Source organism: Myotis daubentonii, chromosome 18 (genome assembly GCF_963259705.1).
Source record: "Myotis daubentonii chromosome 18, mMyoDau2.1, whole genome shotgun sequence".
In the NCBI taxonomy this organism is placed as follows: domain Eukaryota; kingdom Metazoa; phylum Chordata; class Mammalia; order Chiroptera; family Vespertilionidae; genus Myotis; species Myotis daubentonii.
The window spans coordinates 39,009,445-39,032,552 of NC_081857.1; the positions used below are offsets into that span (position 1 = coordinate 39,009,445).

At 37.3% G+C, this 23,108-nt stretch overlaps 1 protein-coding gene across 6 annotated transcripts in view; it reads left to right on the forward strand.

Moving 5' to 3' along the window:
* Positions 1–22,687, forward strand: part of WDR47 (WD repeat domain 47) — a 35,728-nt gene extending 13,041 nt beyond the window's left edge. For 2 of the 6 annotated variants that reach the window (XM_059674898.1, XM_059674904.1), the window contains 13 exons: positions 402–485; positions 1,052–1,157; positions 2,513–3,315; positions 4,774–4,900; positions 6,140–6,318; positions 9,394–9,654; positions 12,368–12,443; positions 14,160–14,317; positions 14,895–15,064; positions 15,834–16,004; positions 16,839–16,970; positions 19,566–19,784; positions 21,345–22,687. In XM_059674898.1, coding sequence (XP_059530881.1) covers positions 402–485; positions 1,052–1,157; positions 2,513–3,315; positions 4,774–4,900; positions 6,140–6,318; positions 9,394–9,654; positions 12,368–12,443; positions 14,160–14,317; positions 14,895–15,064; positions 15,834–16,004; positions 16,839–16,970; positions 19,566–19,784; positions 21,345–21,487 — 2,629 coding nt within the window. In that variant the 3' untranslated portion in view covers positions 21,488–22,687. Of the gene's footprint in view, positions 1–401; positions 486–1,051; positions 1,158–2,512; positions 3,316–4,773; positions 4,901–6,139; positions 6,319–9,393; positions 9,655–12,367; positions 12,444–14,159; positions 14,318–14,894; positions 15,065–15,833; positions 16,005–16,838; positions 16,971–17,263; positions 17,419–19,565; positions 19,785–21,344 lie in introns of those variants that run through there. The other 4 variants (XM_059674903.1, XM_059674899.1, XM_059674900.1 and 1 more) reach the window with 4 other exon arrangements.
* The last annotated feature ends 421 nt before the right edge of the window (positions 22,688–23,108 follow it).

A 23,108-nucleotide genomic window follows, 5' to 3' on the forward strand; every position in this document is an offset into this window, starting at 1 on the left:
AGGATATTTAGCAGCATCTCTGACTATACCCAGTAGATGTCAGTAGCACCCCAGTTGTGACAACCAAAAATATCTCCAGACATTGCCAAATTGTCCCCAGTTGAGAAACACTGAGACAAGGACTTAACCACACACTAGCCCGTAAGTAATAGAGAGTAATGAAAAAAACACATATGTTAGAATGAGCAGTGGCTGTAGATTCACAAATGCTTCTCGTGTAGCATATGTTGTTACAAATCAGTTGTGAAAAAAAATTTTTATTATGGTGGTTGAGGAACCAAGTAAAAAGTTCATCTCATTACAGACTTCAGACTGAAGCTTTAATGCTATCTTGTCATCTATTCTGCTTTTAATCAGTGTAACCCAGATTTGATAAATACATGGATTTCCCCTTTATATAGGCAGCTAATCCTTGATGGTCAATGGGATGAAGTTCTTCAGTTCATTCAGCCTCTAGAATGTATGGAAAAATTTGACAAAAAAAGGTAAGATTTCATCTGAAGGTGTTTTTTTTAAAATTAATGTTTCATAACTTGCTATTTTTTAATGTGCTTATTGATATTTTTTAGAGAGGAAGGGAGCGCGAGGGAGAAAAACATCGATGAGAGAGAAACATTGATGGGCTGCCTCCTGCACACCCCCTATTGAATTTTGATTTTATATTAGGTTACATTTGACATCTTCCATAGAAACTTGATTTTTGTTTAGAATTAATTTTGGAAATAGAAATCCTTCCTTCTAGTATTAAATTGTGACTACTAGCTACTGAAATTATTTTTATTATGGCTTCAGTGTGATAAGCTTCATAACATATTATAAGAATTTCCTGAAAGCAAAGGTACTTATAGTAACTTACAATTACATTTGATTTATGAGACATTGGAAAGTTAAATTTTTTTTAAAGTTCTTTTTTAAAATAAATAATTACTTCTTTAAGACACACTTACCTTGTTTTAACAGCTTCAGGAACTTGACTTCCATTTCCAGTCTTTGACGTTGCTATAATTCAGCTTTTTAATCATTTTAATGCTTCATACTTTATTTTCCGTAGGTTCCGTTACATTATCCTGAAGCAGAAGTTTTTAGAAGCTTTATGTGTTAACAATGCAATGTCATCAGAAGATGAGCCCCAGCATGTAAGATTTTTATTCCTGAAGGTTTGCGCCCTAGTCTTGTTTCAGTCACAGTACTTTTTATTCACTAAAACAAAAGATTAGTGTCATGAGTTTTTGAGGTGTTTTTGAGCCACGATCGGATAAGCTCTGCTCCTGGGCAGTGGTAGTACTTTCTGCCTGTAGTGAGTCTACATTCGTCCCGTGACGTTGGCAGAGATGGTAACTGAATGGCTGGCTGGTGGGCGAGAACGTGCTCCCGTCCTGCTGAGGTGGTTTAGGCAGCAATAGAGGTGTGACTTGATGACTGGATAGCAGTGCTGCTTCTCTCGTCGCAGAGTGGATGTGTTTGCCTCTTCTTTCTGTCTGCTCATATTTCCTCTGATGCAGAAATGTGTTTGTTTTTTTTTATAAAATGGTTATCTTTATGACAATATAAATTCAATGATACTAAATTCTTTTTGATTAGAGAATTACTATTCAAGTTTTAATATTAGTTATGGTTACATCTAAAACCAGTGAAACTTTTCTTAAGTGCCAGTAAGTTTTCATTGAAATAAACCATAAAGAAATTACAGTGAGGACTTTCATATATAATAGAGACTTGTTTGCCAGATAATGATGTTTACTAGTAAAAGTGAAAGAACACTGGATTGTAAGTCACAGCCCTAATTTTTATTGTCTTTGCCACTAATTGAATTACTTTGATTAAATATGCATCCTAACTTTTCCTACATGTAAGATATAAAAGCTGGAGTACGTAAGCTGTAAGGTTCCTTACATCATTAAGAGCTTATGGATAAAAATAACAGCGTATGAGTAATATCATATTTACTATACAAATTATTGTAATTTGTCTCTCAGCTAAACCTCCTTTTGTTCTGTCTCTGCATGGTTCTTGTAGCAAATGGACTGTCCGATGTTCCTTCTCTTGATTCTCTTTCTTTCCCCATACAAATTTTCCTAAGCAAGTTTGAGAATGACTCTTTTGCTTTTTGGATAAGCTGGAGTGACAGCAAGTTATATAGATAGTTGAATATTGGTATGCTTCAGTTTTCATTTTTAGAAAACTCAATTATTACCCTCAAAATTATACATTTGAAAATAATAGTCAAGCCTGAATTACAACACTGTTTTTATAGATAAAAGCTTAATGTGCTAATTAATCAAAATAATTTAATCTTTTTATTTTAGTAGTGAAAAATATTTTGGTTTCTGCTTTGAAAGTTGTTAAATATCCTAAAAATCATAAGTGTATTCTGTGACACTAGAGGTTATCCTTTTGCAGTTGAATAGTTTACGACAGTATGTGAAGTATCTTTGTATTTGAATGAAAGAAACACTCTCATTGCTTTCATACCTGACATCTCTTTATAGTGATACCTTATATTTTCTTACAGCTGGAATTTACCATGCAAGAAGCCGTGCAATGTTTACATGCCCTGGAAGAGTACTGCCCTTCTAAAGATGACTATAGCAAGCTCTGTTTGCTTTTGACTTTGCCTCGTCTGACCAATCACGCTGAATTTAAGGACTGGAATCCCAGCACGGCACGAGTTCACTGTTTCGAAGAAGCTTGTGTCATGGTTGCAGAATTCATTCCTGCTGATAGGAAGCTAAGTGAGGCAGGTTTTAAAGCAAGTAATAATCGTTTATTTCAGCTTGTAATGAAAGGCCTACTTTATGAGTGCTGCGTAGAATTTTGTCAAAGTAAAGCAACCGGAGAAGAAATCACAGAAAGTGAAGTACTTCTTGGCATCGACCTCTTATGCGGCAATGGTTGTGACGATTTGGATCTGAGTTTATTGTCATGGCTTCAGAATCTCCCCTCGTCTGTCTTCTCTTGTGCTTTTGAACAGAAAATGCTTAATATTCATGTTGATAAACTCCTGAAACCCACAAAAGCTGCATACGCTGATCTTTTGACTCCTCTTATCAGCAAACTTTCTCCCTATCCATCATCTCCAATGAGAAGGCCTCAATCAGCTGATGCCTATATGACCCGCTCTCTGAATCCTGCTTTAGATGGCCTCACTTGTGGACTGACCAGTCACGATAAGAGAATCTCAGACCTTGGGAACAAAACTTCTCCAATGTCACACTCCTTTGCTAACTTCCATTATCCAGGGGTACAAAACCTCAGTAGAAGTCTCATGCTAGAGAATACAGAATGTCACAGTATTTATGAGGAATCCCCTGAACGGTAAGATTTTGCTCATAAAAAATTAGGAAATCTCCACAAGTCTGAGATAATCTAATGGTTGGGTGTGGGTGTGGGTGTGGTGGATGTGTTTTCCTTAAATTTTTTTTTTTTATTGATTTGGGGGGAGAGAGAGAGAGAGATTTGTTGTTCCCCTTATTTATGCATTTGTTGGTTGATTCTTGTATGTGCCTTGACCAGTGATCATAACATGCTATAGGAGAGCTACTGTGCTGTGGATAAAATATAAACATTTACTTTGGAAAAAGTTTACCTTGTTTTAAAAAATATTTGAGGTGTAAGTAAAACAATATTGGGAAGCTCAATTATGTTAAAGATGCCACATGAAGAGACTCCTACATGTTTGATGTCAGTATTCATTTAAAAATATTCAAGTGTCTACTACGTGCTAACACCATGCTACATCCGGGATACAATGATTGAGTTACTATAGTGAACAAGAAGATAAACAGGAAAGAAAGGTCTATAAAGGAGTGTGTAGTATTTTGAAGGATATTTTTTCACTTGAACACAAAACTCAAAACAAAAAGGAAGAAAAATAAGTTGAAATATGTAAGCTTTTGCTATTCAAAATAATAGTCTCAAAATTAAATGTTGTCCCCCCCCCCTCGCCCCCACAAAAACAACAACAACAACAATCTTTAGGCATGGGCCAGCGTTGGATTGGGAGTGTGAAGACCTGGACTCAAGTCCGAGCTTTATTTACTAGCTGTGCAATTTTAGGAAAAGCACTTCTTTTTTAAATCTGTGAAATGGAGTTCTAACCTATTTCACAGGTTATTATGGAAGTTAAATGACATAATACCTATGGAAGTATTGTATAAATTTCAAAATTAAGTCAGATGTTTCTTTATGAAGGTCATTTGATCCTCTCTCTGGACAGTTAACAACTCTTACAGGTTCTATTCGTCTTATGGTCATTTCCAGTTTAAAGCCTAGTCGCTAAAAACTCTTCCCAGGTCTCTACTTCCTCCTCTTGGTGCATGTGTGTATGTATGTTTAGGTACTTCTGAGTACAAGGCTCCTGACTAGTGATGCCTTTGTGAAGATGACTAGCTAGCTCTGCTTTCCTGAACCCTGTATTTTGGTATGTCTGACATATCAAATGTTAAATGTTAATTGTTTTATTTTATTTTAAATATATTTTTATTGATTTCAGAGAGGAAGGGAGAGAGAGAGAGAGATAGAAACATCAATGATGAGAGACAATCATTGATTGACTGCCCCCTGCATGCCTCACACTGAGGATCGAGCCTGCAACCCAGACATGTGCCCTGACCGGAAGTTGAACCATGATCTCCTGGTTCAGAGCTCTGACGCTCAACCACTGAGCCATGCCAGCTGGGCTGTTAATTATTTTAAATTAAAATCTCTCTAACTGAAATATATCTTCCTTCATCCCCACCTCTTCCCTTTTGTTTTCTTGCACCTTTCTGGAAGAAGTGATACACCTGTGGAGACACAGCGACCTATCAACAGTGAAATCCTGGGCCAGAGTTCAGTTTCAGAAAAAGAGCCCGCAAATGGAGCACAGAATCCAGGACCAGATAGGCAAGAAAAGAATGAGGTAATACTGACTACCCCAGTGTCCTTTAGCGCGGTGGTCACCAACCGGTGGTCCATGAGGTCCGAAAGGTTGGTGACGGCTGCTTTAGAGTGACTCTTTTTGTAAGAAGTAATAGTATTTCGAGTGAAGTAGAAAAAGTACTATTGAAAATACAAATGCATATTTGTACCAAACAATAGAACCCCAAAATATATGAAGGGAGAAATAGATAGTTATGCAGTAATATTTGGAGACTTAATACCCCATTTACAGTAATGGATAAAATACCTAAACAAATGATCAATAAGGATATAGAAGACTTTAACAACAGTATAAACCATCTAGACGTAACAGACAACTATAAAACACCCCAACAGGAGCAGAATACACATTCTTCTCAAGGGCACATGTAGTGTTCTTCAGGATAAACTGTATGATAGGACCCAAAACAAAGCTCAGTAAATTTTAAAAGATTGGAATCATGCAAAATATCTTCTCTGACCACAATGGAATGAAGCTAGAAATTAATAACAGAAGGAAAATTGGAAAATTCACAAATTTGTCAAAATGCAATAATACTCTTAACCAATGGGTCAAAGAAGAAATCACAAGGGAAATTAGAATACCAAAACATACAATAGTGCCAATATTGGAATTCAGTAAATATTTAAGTCCTGTGAGTTTGAGTGCTATGCAGTTCTTTTAGAGGAGTGAAGTAGAAATGCTGAGACTGCTAAGTTGAACACCCATTTATCCCATATGAAACCTGAACTAAAGTATTGTTTTTGAGGGAAATTTTATAAGTTTCTCTCTAGAGTAACTTATTAAACAATTTACTTGCTTAAATTAAGTGTGTTGGACAAGGTTAATATTGTGTTTATTAAATATTAATGCAATCCCTCAGTAACTATTTTTTTTCAAGTAATGTAGATAGATTCTTATTAGTCTTTATCTACATTCATATTCTCTAACCACGTTCCCTTTATGACTACTACAATTTGTATTTTTATCTTGGGTTAGTTAAGGATCCAGGATGACCATTCATTTTGGCCAGTCTCTTGCTGTGGAAAAAAGCAATTGACCAATCTACTTGACTATTAAGACTCATGGATGCTATTTTTCAAAGTGCAATATATTTAGTATTTTCTAATTGTTAAATATAGCTAATTGTATATTTTATTCAGCATTTGTAGAAGTTTCTCTTAAGTAGGAACATATTCAATCACAATCTTCTCAAATATGTTTTTCTAAAATTTTAAGCTTCGAGACTCAACAGAACAATTTCAAGAATATTACAGGCAAAGATTACGCTATCAACAGCATTTAGAACAGAAGGAGCAACAGCGACAGATATACCAGCAGATGCTGCTTGAAGGAGGTGTCAATCAGGAGGATGGGCCTGACCAGCAGCAGAACCTCACCGAGCAGTTTCTTAATAGGTTGGTCTTTCAGTCATTTTTTTAAACATGAGGAATTATTTAAAAGCTACTAGAAACATGCAATAAGTGTTATTTTCCATGTAGGGTTTGAAATTTTAAGATTTTTTTTTTACATGTTTCAAGTAATGTGGAGTTACATATCTTCAGACACATCATTCTGAGGACTCATCTAGTTGAGCCCTTCCCTTTAAAGTCCTTTCACATCTAAGCAGCCAGAGCCCCAGTGTGTGTGGTTCAGCAGACAGCCTGGAAGCAGGCTGCCAGGCGGATCCCGGGGAGCTGGGGACCGAGGGAAGTTACTTAGCTTCTTTTTGCTTGTGTTCTCATCTCCTTCACAGGTTGCCATGAAGGTTAAATGAGTTCACATATGTAAAGTGGTTAGAACAGTACCGTCATATACAGTAAGCACTATATGAAATGTGAGCTGTTATTTTGAGTGCTTATACATACATATTCTTTTTAATTCAGTGTTTTTAAATGATTCTTATGATTTCTGCCAAGATTATGAACTTTTATTATTTTTAATTATAGGAGATATATATAAAACATGTTTTAAAATGAATAAACCAGAATATGTATATTTAAATGATCGAGGGTTGTTGGCAGGTTAAATGAGTTAATGTATATCCACTTACTTAGACTAATTCCCTGCAAATAGTAAGTGTGCCATAATTGTTGGCTATCATCAGGATTGTGATTAGGCAGTACAGTGGTGACTGCCAGTTCTTTCCTTGGCTCAATAATGTCCCATCATGGCCTGCTCAAGTTATCGGCTTGACACTCTGAGGTTTGTGCAAGTCAGCAAGCCTGAAATTGATCCTGTTTTCAAACCTTCACATAAGGAATGTTTATAATGGTAACCTAGAGTCTAAGTTGGCCTCCAAAATTCAATTTGAGGATTGTTTTCTTATCACCTCTGATCAAGTCAGTGGCTCTCAGAATTGATCTAATTTGATGAATTGCCACTTCTGATTCTTGGATGTCTTTTTCATATTCATAAAAATTATGCTTGCAATTTGACTTCCAGACCATTTCGTTTTCAGTGAAAGCAGATATTTCGATTGTCTGAAGAGGAAGCGGCAAGGTGATCCCAATAGTGGTGGGGATGTACTTCCTTAGAAAAACAAACTGTTCAAAATGGCCTTTCCTTCCTTTAAAGACAATTATAAATATAATGAAAATTATTTCTTGTAATTTAGATGTAGTATAGAATATATTTATTGTTTAAAAGCTATTCTCAATTTGTTTAGAGGTAAAAATTTAAAATTACATTAAATGGTATGTTAAAAAAATCCATAGGATAACCAGTTCTATTAAAAGTATGAATGATATTTATCCTAAGCTTTTGTAAATTAGTTTTACATAAATTCTCTTAACCTTTTCTTACCTGCTCTGTTTTCTAACCCTTTAATGTAATACTTTCATTCAATTTTTTTCTGGGTTCTTACTTTTGTATATCTGAGCCTGTACTGGGATTTTAAAGTACCTGTCTAATACCAAGGACAAACCGAGTATAGACAGAATCTACCAATTAAAATATGCACTTTCCTCTTAATGTTTTATTCTTCCAAATCATTCTGGCAACAGAATTTAGTTTTCATATTTAAGTTTTGCTTCTTCCTTCCAAGAGGTTTAGAAAAAGAAAGAGAAAGAGAGTTATGTTATATAATAGATCTTAATGAAAAAAATCAGCCAAAGCATGATAGGATTTTTATTAACAGTACTCTATCATCGCTTTATACCTTTTGATATTTTATTTCTATTAATACTAATAATTGGCACCACTGATTTGGCACTTACTATAGGCATATTCTGCTCCTCCCCAATCCTCTCCACTTAAATTTTTATTTTTAAAATCCTCATCCAAGGATATGTTTTTTTGAGTTTTAGAAAGAGAGGAAGGGAGAGAGAGAGAAACCTCAATGTGAGATTCATTGATCGGCTCCTGTATGTGCCCCTACCAGGAATCAAGCCAGCAACCTTTTGTTGTACAGGACTGTGCTCCACCACACTGAGCCACATGGCCAAAGCCATTCTCTCCACTTTTAGAGACTCAAAATGATGTTAGCATTGTCAGCTCTTTATACTTAGCACTTCCTAAATTTATTTGACCCCAGACTCTTTTTTTAATGGGGAGCATTTCATAGGACTAGTTTCATAGAATATTTGGGAAATGCTGCCTACTTAAATTTTTTAACTGATAAATATTTAGTAATGGCTACCAGTTCCTATAATATTAAACTGCTCTTTTAAAGTCTTGTTAAAGCCTTACACATACACACGCGCACACACACACACACAATAATGTTAGAAAATACAATGAATCACCCCTTGTGCAGTCCTCTCTCATAGTGAAACTAGGCTGGAGAAAAGGATGCTGGGCCAGTTGTGGGTCTAAATCTTAAGAAAGCCTGGCAGCTCCCTTTTTGTGCCCTCACGGTCTCCGAGTCCAACATAAGGAGTCAGGTTTTCCTACTGTAGAGACTTGTGATGCAGTAAAAACCCTGAGGCTGACTTGTTTTGCCCCCTGGTACCTGGATCAAAGTCTAGCAAATAGACTTTGTAGAATGAGTGAATGTGTGACAAATAGCGTTGGCACTTGACTTTGTCCCATCATGGCCTGCTCTAGTCATTTATTTCCTAGTTGACCTGAGATTACTAAACAGATGAAATGAAATGGTTTGTTGTGTTTTATTGGTGATAAATTTTAGAAGTGGTGATATTTTTATTGACTTCTTTGTGAAATTTAGTTTAAAATTGAGAATTAAACCAAAGTTATACCAGAGAAGAAACAGATTTTTTTTTCTGTTTTTATGGCAAAAGGTGCTTTTAAGAAGTCAATGATACCCATCATGCCTATCTCCTTTAAAGTGACATACTATAGAAAAGTGTGGGTCTTCTTTCAGTATCTTGGTTATGTCTTCAGCTGAAGATGGTAACTTTTTAGTACTAAACTTGCCAGAGGTTATTTATTATATGTGCATGTTTTATTTACCTTCTCAAACTTTTCATCTTCTATATTAGGAATGTTATTTAGTTTATATTTTAATATACTTACGTTTTTTTATCTTATAGGTCCATTCAAAAGCTTGGTGAATTAAATATTGGAATGGATAGCCTTGGTAATGAGGTGTCCACACTCAACCAGCAATGTAATGGGAGCAAAGGCAGTGGATCTAATAATTCTTCTATCATTAGTTTTTCTACACCACCCCAAGATTCTAGCCAGAGATTGACACACGATGCTTCAAATATTTACACGAGCACTCCTCGTAATCCGGGATCCACAAATCACATACCTTTTCCTGAGGAATCCTCTTCTTGTGGAAACCAAGTGTAAGTGCTTTACTTTGTAAAATCTGGAAATATTAACTTCTATTAATAGAAGTATAGACATTCAAACTTCTTTTTGAAGCCTTACAATAACAGTTTTTGGAGCTCATTTACTTAGTGCCAAATTTTTTTCTAATCTGCCTTCATTTATATATTCTCTTCTACTAAATGTCTCTTAAGAGACTATATTCCCCTGTTTTTCTTTTTTTTCTTTCTTATCACACCAGGACAGTTCTATATTTTTGTAAGCCATCTTACTCAGAGATGATAGTTTTAGCCTTTATCTTCTCCCTGATATTTCTTTTCTTTCTTTCTTTCTTTTACTTATTTATTTTTGCCATTGGTATCTTTCAACAAATAATCTGATTCACAGACCTCAAAGGCACAAAGGTGTTTTATAACTTGGTGGAATGATTGTCCGAGATGGTCTTGTAGCTCTGGCCCCTTCACAGCTGAAGACTTCTTGCATATCTGTGTTTTCACTAGTCAGGGAGAGTCTTTTGTCTTGCTGTCATAAGTAAACAAGTTTTAATTTATGCATTGGGAAAAGTTAAGGAAACTTTTCTTCATTTATTCTTAACGTTAAACACTTTAGAGTGGTTCATTTGAAAATGCATAACTTGCTTTTGCATTTGGATGTTTATATATTTAGTATAAAAAACTGGTTTTATACTAGAGCATAAGTTTATCGAATGTATGCTTCTTTATTATAGTTCCTGTTATACTTGTGTATCCCCAAAAGTAGAACTCAAATTTTAAAATTTAATTTTTATCAAAGTAATATACACACATGGTTTAAAAAGACAAATAGCACATTTCATATAATATAAAAGAAAATCCCATTTACTCATCTTTGTCCATGATTTCTACTTCCGGTAGGCTGCCCATTTTCAACCCAGGCAGCTGTTTCTTTTGCTGTATATCAAAATTTCTGAATAACATGCTTCTGTGATATTTTTATTATCCACCGATTTCCTGCCAATTAGATTTAGCTACTATACTCCTCACTCACAACACATTCATTTTGTCTGCTTCTTTCCAATATATATCCATTTTTGTTTAAATTGGTATTCAGCATTAACGTGGTAAATATTATTTACAATTGGGTCATGTAGTATAATGGATTACATTTCCTTTTCATACTACTCTTTGTTTTCCATGGGACAGTAAGTGCCTCGTTTTTGGTGTGCATGTGTATGTGTGCACATGCTAGTTTTCTTAGTACCTGTCATTAACCCATCTGCAGATGCTTTGACAGGACTGTAAAATTATAAAACCTCTCTTACTACAGTAAAAACGATCAGGTACTTCCTCTTTCTCATCCCCCCCCCCCACACCCCCCGTTTGAGACATCCCTCTAGGATCACTGCTGCTTGATTTTATGTTCCTTGTTTCTAGGCCATTGTATTCAGTCCTAGAGAATCCTGGGACTTCCCTTCATTATCCTCCTGGGAATTTCCTTTGCCTCTTCTTTCTATTTGGATCCCCATTTTCAGGATCTCATGTAGTTTCATGAAAAGAGTTTCATCAGAAGTGAAGTTTCTGAGACCTGGAATGTCAACATAGTTCACATTTGATTTGTTAGCATAGCTGAGTATAGAATTCTAGGATGGAAATCATTCCTCAGAGTTTCAAAGGCATTGCTACATTTCCGTGTTCTTGTCAAGAAGTCTGATGCCATTTTGACCTGATCCTTGGTATGAGGCCTGCTGATTTTTCCACCCTGGATTTTTTTTTTCCTGCTACCATATTTTTATTTTCTAAGCTCTTTCTTATTCTCTAATTTTTCTTAAATTGTTTTTTAGATCTTTTCCTTGTTTCCTTGATTCTTATTTACTCTTTTTTAAAAAAATATATATTTTATTGATTTTTTTACAGAGAGGAAGGGAGAGTGATAGAGAGCTAGAAACATCAATCAGCTGCCTCCTGCACACCCCCCACTGGGGATGTGCCCGCAACCAAGGTACATGCCCTTGACCGGACTGGAATCGAACCTGGGACCCTTCAGTTTGCAGGCCACCACTCTATCCACTGAGCCAAACCAGTTAGGGCCTTATTTACTCTTATATCTCCAAGGATTTTAATTATAGCTTTGAAGCATTTGTTTCCTGAATTGCCTCTTTTCTTATACATTCCTTTTTCTGTTTGTTTTAGTTTCTGGATTTTATGTAGGAGGCTTTTTTTTTCAAGTGTTTGGGAAACCTTTACTATCTGTAAAAAGTGAGGCATTAAAAAATGATTGGGAGGAAGATCTACATATATGAATGGATCTGTCTACCTGTTGACCTCACAAGGAAATGATTGAGTGGAAACATTGTTTTATGGAGGGAACCTCAGTTGTCAGTTTCTGTTAGTCATTCCTCTTGGGCCAGATAATTTTCATAAAGAGCAATTTAAGTTCCTACCTAGGGTAGGATTTAATCATAGCAACCAGGATTCTGGAACTAATCAGGGGGAAGGTACTTGACATTTCACAATAAAATTTGTGAACTTTGACTTAATCCCCTTTCCAAAATGGCTCTCACTCCCTCCTTACAACTATGCTTGCTGTTAGTGAGTCCAGAGCCACTTAATAAATAGCTCCTGAGAGTAACTCTGGGGACAGTGAGGTTCATTTGCCAAAAAAATAAATATTAGAGATCGAATGGACAAATATTTAGTTAAGTTTCTGTTTTGATGTTCAGAGTAAACTTTATTTGAATTTCTACTCACACAGCTCATCAGAACATTTGGTCATCAAGCCTCCTCCTGGAGATTCTTCAGGGAATCTGTCAAGATCAAGAGGGGAAGAGGTAATACTTAGGGGAAGGAGGTTTCATTGTTTTTATATATACTTGCAAAGTTTGGTAAGGAATTCTCAATTCAAAGAATGGACCATTATTAGAAATAATTATTATTGCTAATGCTAGGATTTATCTCAAGGTCGTTGAGCTTCCACTGGGCTAAGTGAAAAGGTTGCCTCAGAAAGCACATTTGAGAGTATTTATATTAGTGGCCAATAGTGAGCTGTGCACTACTCTCTGAACCCTATGGTTAATTTATTTAGATACTATTTATGTTGCCCTGGGGCTTCTCATCAATGCATGCTTTTTGCTTTGGAACCAGACATCCTTCCCTAACAAGTATACAGCTTCACTCTATCTTGTTTTCTATAGTTCACATTTTAACCCCATAGACAAAATCATGATTTCAGATGCTAATGGGACCAAACAGCTAACAAAAATGAATAAAATTGGTTGTTTTTGTGACAAGCACATAGGAATATTTGTCCCTTGCACAAAGATTTATGCTTGCCTAGTGTTTTCGGTCCTTTTGGTTTTCAAGAAAAGCTAGAAATGCAGATTTTTAGTTGAACTCTATTTTCAAAATGGCAACAAATCTAAAAAGTTTAAAACACACTAGAAAAGAACAAATAAAATTTATGGCTCTGCCATTTCTGCTATAAGCAAATATTAGTAATTATATTAATGTACATAGGCCATTTAACCAGTCATTCCCCTCCCTTTTTGTCTTATATGCCCATGCTATTCATTTGGCAAACAGTCACATTTCTTGTATATGGATTAATAGAAATTGTAGCATTTTTAGTCAAATAAATTCATGACTAATATAAGGATTCATTCAATTACATAAGACAAACATGTGACATATCAGGCTTAGCCTCTATTATTGCATGAATACATAAAAGTTTGGGTAGAGAGTGGCATAGTCTCTCATTGATATAGTCACTGTGGGTCCCAGAGCTTGATGCAACAGAGCTGAAGTGATTTGCCTTTGTGTGTGTACTTGGTATTCATACTTCACAAAGACAGGATTAGGCTGGATTTGTTGACCACATCAGCCTCTAAGTCCCTGTTCCAGGTCCGGTCATCCCTGGTCAGGGTAGCAGGGTGCTTCAAATGCCACCAATAGGTGGAGTTCACAAAGCCTGTATGCAGAACTGCTTCAACTTGCTTCCTTAGAACAGGCTGTGGGCAGATAGGCTGACAGTTTGAAATAAAAACGAGGCTCAAATAAAATGTTCTGATTAAAATCATTTTTGCAATTTTAAGGTTTTTTTTTACAATTTCAGTTTGAAATATTAATGTATTCATTGCTGGAGATAATGGCAAACTTATTTTGTTTTTTACCCTAGGTGCATTTAAGAATAGTTCTTTATATCCTGCTTTTAAAAAGACAAATAGTGTTCTGTTATTTTGTATGTGTGCTATATTTTTTCCTTGACAGTTAAAGGCAACTTAATATGGGAATATTTATTGTTATATTTTGTCATAGTAAGTGAAGAAAAAATTGAATCTCTATAAACTATCTGAGCTTAGTTTAGCAATGAGTAGCAAAAAATGGAAAAATTGGGGTTAATTGGATTTGCCATTTAAAAGAATGCATGATTGTAGATATTGAACATAAAGTGAACAGTGTAGTTGAAATGAATTGAAACTGGGATAAAGACGAATTCTTTCAAACTCATTTTTTTCATAGGATGACTTTCTTTTTCATTCTTTCCATAGGACGACAAATCAAAAAAGCAGTTTGTTTGCATTAATACCCTGGAGGACACACAGGCTGTTAGAGCAGTGGCTTTCCACCCAGGTGGTGGTCTGTATGCTGTTGGTTCAAATTCAAAAACTCTGCGAGTATGCGCCTATCCAGAGGTCATTGACCCGAGGTACTGACAGACGGCTGACTGTACTGCCAGTCTTGGTTCAATTTTTATTTTAGCTACATTGGTCCCTTTTGCAGAATTGTCATTCGGTAGTGTTTAATTTTTATTTCCTTTCCTTTTATTAAGTTTTAATTTTTATTTTCTTTTAAAAAAATATACTTTTATTGATTTCAAAGAGGAAGGGAGAGGTAGCGAGAGATAGAAATATCAATGATGAGAGAGAATCATTGGTCAGCTGCCTCTTGCACGCCCCCTACTGGAGATCGAGCTGCAACCCGGGCATGTGCCCTTGACTGGAATCCAGCCCGGAATCCTTCAGTCTGCAGGTTGATGCTCTATCCACTGTTTTCTATGTGATCTGAAATAAGAGTTTACATTAGTATAATAATGGTTTATAATTTTACTTTTGGATTTTAAATATGCTTTAACTTTATTTCTTCTAAGACTTTGAAAATTGTTATTAACATGTTGTCAGATACTTTTTGTGCTCCCTCCCTCAAGAACAACAGTAATATATAACTTCATACTCATGAATTTTAGCAAGCAAGAAATTGAATATCTTTCTTAAATTTTTTTTTAGCGCACATGACATCCCTAAGCAGCCAGTGGTACGTTTTAAAAGGAATAAACATCATAAAGGATCCATTTACTGTGTGGCCTGGAGTCCTTGTGGACAGTTATTAGCAACAGGATCAAACGACAAATACGTCAAAGTGTTGCCCTTCAATGCAGAGACTTGTAATGCAACAGGTAGGGCCCAAGTATGGGAGCAGTAGCTCTCCAGTGTATTTTTATCTTTTGCCCATGTTGTAGCTCTCCTATATCTCTCTACTGTCTCTAATAAAATCTAAGAATATAGCCTTACGATTTTTTTTACATTCTAATTGCTTGGCTGCATTCATCTGGAATTATTTTTTTTTTAGTAAGTTCTTACAGGTGGCCAGGTGATGTCTAATCCCTAGAAAATTATTGTTATCAGAAAAGTAACTTTTAAATCACTACCAGAATTCTATTAATGTACATTTTCCAGAGAGCATCTGTCTTCTCTTTCATTTTCTTTGTAATAAAAATTAAGAAGGTAACTCTCCATATAGCTGTTTTATTTTATTAAAATTTTTAAAAAATATATTTTTATTGATTTCAGAGATGAAGGGGGAGGGAGAGTGAGATAGAAACATCAGTGATGAGAGAGAATCATTGATCAGCTGCCTTCAGCACCACGGATTGAGCCGGCAACCTGGCCATGTGCCTTGAGCCGGAAATTTAACCAGTAACTTTTTGGTGCACAGGACATGCACAAACCACTAGGCAACTCCAGCCAGGGCTGAACCAGTATTTGGATTTCTTGAAGTTCTTTGCTCAGTAAAGTGAAATTGATTATAATATCAATCCCTAATTGAAATATAAACTATACCACTCTGCCATTATTCTTGGTCAGTCTGAAGGCAGTTTAGTAATCTCAAATTGTCACAGTAAGTTGAGCAGCATCTTTTTGTTTTAATTCTTATTGCTGTTTCAGGACCAGATCTGGAATTTAGTATGCATGATGGGACAATTAGAGACTTGGCATTTATGGAAGGCCCGGAAAGTGGCGGAGCTATTTTGATAAGTGCTGGAGCAGGGGATTGTAACATTTACACAACCGATTGTCAAAGAGGACAGGGCCTGCATGCTCTGAGCGGACATACCGGTATGTGATATCCGTCTCAGACGCTCCTTTTCTTTTGTTCAACCCATGTTTTCCCACTGCCCCCTGCATTTCATTAATGGGGATATTTCATCAGAACAGATTTCTCCAAGACAGGACATTTTTCTGTCAAAAAGTTCAATTGTGCACATAGTAATGATCGCTGATAGTTACCTGGGTGTTAAAATTCTTTACTTGTACACATAGTTCCTTCATTTAACCCTCACAACAATCTTATGAGGCAGGAAGTTTTATCTCTGTCTTAGACATGAAAAGGCAAATGACTGGCCCAATCTTACAGCTAAATGTGCGGAACTGAAATAGGACCCCGGGTCTGTCTCTTCCAGAGCTGGTTAGATCTAACCCCACAATCCTGTACTTCCTCTGGAAAACTTGCCGTAATTTCAAATACAAATACATATATTTTCTAAAAAGAGAGAGAGAGGAAGGGAGAGAGAGAGAAAAATATTGACTTGTCCCACTTATGTATTCATTGGTTGATCCTGCACGTGTCCTGCCAAGGACTGAACCCACAGCCTTGGTGCAGCAGGATGATGCTCTCACCAACTGCGCGAGCTGCCTGGCCAGGCCCAGATGAAAATATTTTTGTAGTACTGATTATGATATCCTAAGATACTGAATAACCAAGGATTAAGCTTATTCAATATGGTTTTGATGTGCATTTTACTGAGTTTTAATATATATGGAAACTCTCTACCACATTGTATATTTGATTAAGCAGACCATCATGTGCCCAGTAATAAGGAGTACTTAGCTCTGAATGTGTTATAGAAAAGTGCTGTTCCACAGTATAACTGAGTATATGATCTTTCATAGGACATATTTTAGCACTTTACACCTGGAGTGGCTGGATGATTGCATCTGGTTCCCAAGATAAGACTGTTAGATTCTGGGATCTTCGAGTACCAAGCTGTGTTCGTGTTGTTGGCACAACATTACACGGAACTGGTAGGTTTTTCTGGAATTTATTTGAATTTCTATGAGACAGAAACTATAAATTGCACTTGTGTACTTTCTCTCCTCTGCAATATGTATGTTAAAAAAGAAATAGGAACAAATGAAAACTTTCAAAAAAATATATCCTGTTTTCTATGTGGTCTGAAATAAGAGTTTAGATTAGTGTAATAATGGTTTATAATTTTACTTTTGGATTTTAAGTATGCTTTAACTTTATTTCTTCTAAGACTTTGAAAACCATTACTCACATGTTGTCAGATACTTTTTTTGCTCCCTCCCGCAAGAGCAACGGATAAACCACCATCCTCAACTTCTCTGCTGCAAGAGCTGCCTTACTCTGCTCTGCACTTGCACGTGTGCCCCTCCAGCCTGGTCCACACAGCAGCCAGAGCACATCACACCTTCCTCACAACACTTCACGGCCCCTCATCGCTCTCAGGTTACCGTGCCTGCGAGACCCTGCTGGCCCGGCACCGTGGGCCCTTCTAGTCTTAGCTCCATCACTCGCACCTTTCCTTTCAGTGCCTGACTGTGCCACTCCTCCTTCCTGCAGGGAATTCACCTGCTGTTTCCTGGGCCTGACATGTTCTTCCACGTGTCTTCTCACCATCAGAGCCTTCTCCTCTGTAGGTCTTAGCTTCAGTGACACCTTGCCAGAGAGGCCTTCTTGGGACTTCATCGTTATTTTCTATCACTGATCTCCATTGATTCCCTTCACAACTCTTTACACTATTTAAAATTACATATTTGTTTATTGCTAGTCTCCTCCAATAGATTTAAAGTTTCACAACGGCAACAATTATATCTGTTGTAGTTCCCTGAGGAGATTTAGCACCTACCTGAATACATGGTCCAAAGGAGTAGTGATGTAATTACTCTGTTGAATAAATGAGCCTGGATTCTTTTGGCAGCATAAAAACTAAACTCATTGTGTTTCCCCTGCAAATCAGCTCTTGTTCCCATTTTCCCTGTTTTTGGATATTACTTCCCTTATTTCCTCATGCAACTAGATTGGATCCAGGACTCATTTTCACTCCTTTTTTTTTTGCCCCCATCCAATCAGTTAATTGCCAAGTCTGTGGATTCTTTATTCATATATTTTCTGAAGTCTGTCTTTCCTCATGCAGGCCGTTATTCATCTGTTACTCTATTATATCTTGTCTTCCAGTGCCCTCCCTTCTACAGTCTGTCTTTTTAATTTGATGCACATTCACATAGGTTACTCTTCCCAAAGTCCTGCTTTCTTTCCTTAGAGACCTGCATGACGACTCACTGTGCACAGGAACAGTTCACACCCTGAGCTTTGACGTTTGCGATGCTCGATGGTCTGTACTAACCTGCCTGTTATGTCTCAGCTCCAAGCTCCTTTTATGTTAACTTGTTAAGCCAAGTCACTTAGGCCCAAATGAGCTTCCTACCCTTAATCATGTTTGTACTTTCTCTATAAAGCTTTTCTTATTAATTCTTCATGGCCATAATAGCTCTCTTCACTTCTCTATCAAAATTTCAAACAATGACCCTAGACGGTTTGGCTCAGTGAATACAGCATCAGCCCTAGGACTGAAAGGTTACGGGTTCGATCCCAGTCAAGGGCACATATCTTGGTTGTGGAAGGCAACCAATTGATGTGTCTCTCACATCGATGCTTCTTTCTCTCTGTCTCTCTCCCTCTCCCTTCCACTTTATCTAAAAATCAATGGAAAAATTTCCTTGGGTGAGGATTAACAAAACAGAAATTTTAAGCAATGGATATTTTTAATTGCATGTGTATAATACATTTAAGCACACATTCTCTCCCCCCATCTCTCTGTCCTTCTCTCCCTCTCTCCCTCCCTCCCTGCCTGCCTCTCTCTGTCTCTCTTATACCGTTTATTATTCTTCAAGATCTAACTTATATGCCTTTTCTGTGAAGCCTTTTCAGGCCACTTTGGTCTAGAGCAGTGTTCTTCAACCTTAATTTCCCCTGCTAAGGAGAGAAACTAAATATTTTTCCTAACAAGAGAAATGAAATGCTAAGGAATGGGGTTCCATTGGGTGGGGCTGAGCTTTGAAGGCTATCAGCCGTTGCTGATGCTTCGTGCTTTTTCATCCTGAGAATCATTTGCACCCCCTTGGAGCATTGTTGCCCATTGGAGATGCCTGGTCTAGAGCTAGGCTCCTGCCTGTTGGCCGTTAGTCATGTGTTGCTTAGAGACATTTTCTCACTGTGCCCTAAAACGTATTTTGTTATTTAATTTCTTGTTCTTCCAACTAGACTGTAAGCTGGGACGGGACCATTTCTGGACACTTTCCCAGCATTAGGAAAAGTGGCTCACCTATTGCACTGTAGGCAGTGCTGTCCCAGGGGCTCTCCCAGATGACAAGAGGATGGACTGTCTCATTGCTCACAGAATCTGGCTTCATACCTTGCCCCTAAAAAGGACGCAGTTGTTTATTTTCTGACTGTTAATTTGTATTTTTCAATAACTGAGCAGTGTGGCAAGCTGCATTACATTTTTAGTGTTGGCTCAGTGAACATAATGAGTTGTTGCAGTTTAGCTCTGTTGATTTTTCCACACTGAACCTTCCATTCCTCCCGCCATCCAGGCAGTGCAGTGGCATCCGTAGCTGTAGATCCCAGTGGCCGTCTCTTAGCCACAGGACAAGAAGATTCTAGCTGCATGTTGTACGATATCAGAGGAGGAAGGATGGTACAAAGTTATCACCCTCATTCCAGCGATGTGCGCTCTGTTCGATTCTCTCCCGGAGCTCACTACTTGCTAACAGGATCCTACGATATGAAAATCAAGGTGACAGACCTACAAGGTGATGCAGATGGACCGTTTTCCTTTCTATAGTCTCTCCTGTTCTATTTGGGATCTCTCTTTTGTTAATCTGGTGGGATTGACCCAAAAACATTTTCAGATTTTAGTTTTATAGTATTTACTGAGCAAATTACTGGTATTGTATTGAGATGAATTATAGCAAATTATTAAATTTATGTACTCTTTGCTTCTATTTTTAAAAACTTAGTATGTAATCTGTGTAATTATGTCTTCAGAATGTAGTTTTATTGTTAAACATTTATTAAGCAAATCTGTGTACCAACTAGGGACAGAGAGGTGAGTAAGACATGTAACTTCCTTTTGATGGCGCTCACATTTTAGACATCAGTAAAAAGAAACTCAAATGATGTAATTTGGGGGTATTGGTGAGTGCTATTAAAACATTAGCCAGGGAGGAGAGAGACTGGGGTGCTAGGGAACGCTAGTTTTGGTGGGATGGAGGGGGTCTCCCCAGGGAAGTGCCATTTGTGGAGAGACCTGAATGATGAGAAGGAACAAGCCATGCCAGGGCCCGAGGGAAGACCACAGCGAGTGCCGCTTGGGGAGCCAGGACGAGTTTGGCATGTCCGTGACACTGCAAGAAGCCATTGTGGCTGGGGAACCAAGGGGAAGAGAGGGGAAGACATAAAGTGGGTTTTATAGGCATTTTTAAAAAAACATAATGGAATCTTGTGGAAGACTTACAACGGCGAGTGATATGATCTAAATTACATTTTTAAAAGATAATTTTGAGTCCTGTAGGGAGAAGGATCATAAGTATAAATATCAGTGAGGAGCCTATTGGAACCATTCAGGGGAGATATGATGGTGGCTTGGACTAAGGTGTCAGAGGCGGAGGTGGCAAGAAGTGACAACTTGGGTTATACTTTAATTTATTTGGATTAAGTTTGCAAAGTGAGGGGGAAAGGAATCAGTGCTGATCCCTAGGTTTTTGGCATGAGCAACAAGATGGTGCCATTAATTGAGGTGGGGGTCAAGACATGTGGGGCAGGAACAGGTTTAGGCAAGAAAATAAAGAGTTTGCTATAAACAGGTTAAGTTTAAGATGACTGTCAGGCAACCGAGTGAAATGTTGAATAGCTATTTGGATACTAGCCTGGAGCTCAGGTGAGAAGTCAAGGTTAGAGATGAAATATATGTGACTCATATTAATGGTCCTGGTACCAGGACACTAGATGAAATTTCCTAGGAAGTGAGGGATAAAGGGAACAAGAAATCTGAAGGCTGACACCTGAGATTTACCAAACTTTAAATGAGGAAGAGAAGGGAAGCAGAGAGGAGACCGAGATGTGGTGGCACCGTCAGGAGGAAGTGACCTTGAGTTTCCAGGAGCCAGTGGCAGCTGTGTGCATGTTACCAAATACAACTAACAATGACATGCCCAGTAATCTAGTTCTGTTTAAGTTTTTCAATATATTGTATTAATATAGTTTAGGAATTTTATACTGTAATTAGTCCTAAAGTAACAGGAAGTCTGTGAAATCTAAACATAGACTTATTTTGTATTGTAAGTCAGTATCTCTTCTCTTTTTTAATGTAGGAGACCTCACTAAACAGCTTCCCATCATGGTGGTGGGGGAGCACAAGGATAAGGTGATTCAGTGCAGATGGCACACCCAGGACCTGTCCTTCCTGTCGTCCTCCGCAGACAGAACTGTCACCCTCTGGACTTACCGTGGATAGAGCATGCCCAGTGCCTGTCTGGGCCGTGAAAGCGCGGGGACTGAAGACTACTGATTGTGACAATTCCAGATTTGAAGAACGCAGACTGACCAGGAAAGTGGCTTAGCATGAGGAGGCCCTTTGACCTTGTACCCCTTTGGTAGGAGCTGTGGGCGTGTATTCTGCAGTGCTTTCGGTCTTCCACGTGAGCTCGTGCTGCTGTGACCTGCTGTGTGTCGTCTTGTTGCCAAAGTCTGCGGAAGAGCTCTGTGTTGTCAGTGTGCACTCCAGTCAAGGTGGACGATGTGTTTACGGTTTAGTATTAAAGCATTCCTTGGTCTTTGCAGAAATAACAGTTTTATATACACACGAGATGGAACTGTACTTTAAGCTTATTATTACATGTAATGCAACCAAGTTCTACACAGATAACATAGGTGTTCAGAAGTTATTTTGTTTTTCTCACAATCCCATGATAATTGTATCACTTGCCAGCTAGAGGTCAGAATTTTATGTCTCTTGAAAGTTACATGGTTGTTTTCACTGAGGATCATGCTTGAGTTGAAAGATGGAGGGAAACTGCTTCTTAGATCATTATGTGGTAGAGGTCTTTTCTTTTTTCTTAATCCAGGGATATAATTACTACTTTGTCACCTTATTTTGTTTCATGCTTAAAAGGTAAATGTGTTTGCTTCAGAAACTTGTTAATTTCAACTTTTTGAATGCAACAAGATACCTCCCTTCCAAACTGTACTGTAGGGCAGAGCAGCAGCGGGTGTGATGCAACTCTTGACAGTGCAGTCAGTTTACTGGCCAGCATTTTCCTCTAAAAAATGAAAACTTTGCCATAGACTATAGCATGGCTTGAAATGCTATGTCTGCATGATAACTGAAAGATGGAAATTTTAAACTTTGCACTCCAAAAGCTTATTTGGGTTTTTTTCTTGCACTGTTTTGTGTAATGCAGAATAATGATTTTATTTCTACGGCAACGTAGATCCTAACACGTATCTTTATTTTCATATTGTACAGCAATTTTACTTTAAATTATTAAATAGGCTATTTTATTTATTTTAAATGCAGTTGAGTTGGTTCTAATGATTGAACTGTCTGTGCACTGTATGTAGCAAGCATTTTTAAACTATTGTATACAAGTGGAAAGGGTATTAGAAGTGTAACTGTGCTATTATTTCAATAAAGACCTCTTGACACCTAAAACTATTCCTGCTTCTCAGTGTCTGTGGCTTTCAATTTAGAGGGTTATTTTCTCCAGTTTACTTGGAGGTAGTGTGTTCCAAGGGATGAGCAATCAATTTCTTAAGTTTCTAAAGTTCTTTCACTAATTTACTTTTTAACCATTCACGACTGCTAAGTTTTGTGTCTTCTACCTCTTTAACTCAACATCTAGAGGACTTCCTATCTTGAATATATTCTGAAAGTTGGTTAATACAAACCTGGCAAATGGGTAAATTCTAAGACTACAAATGAAGTGAGTGCTCTTAGAAAGAAATAAAATCTAATTAGTTTGTGGATATTCAGTACATACACAGTTTTGCTAATTCTTAGGCATGCAGAAGGGAACTCCACTAAAATAGGCTACAGTCTTTTCTTTAGTTTACTTTCTTGCTTAATTTTACACATT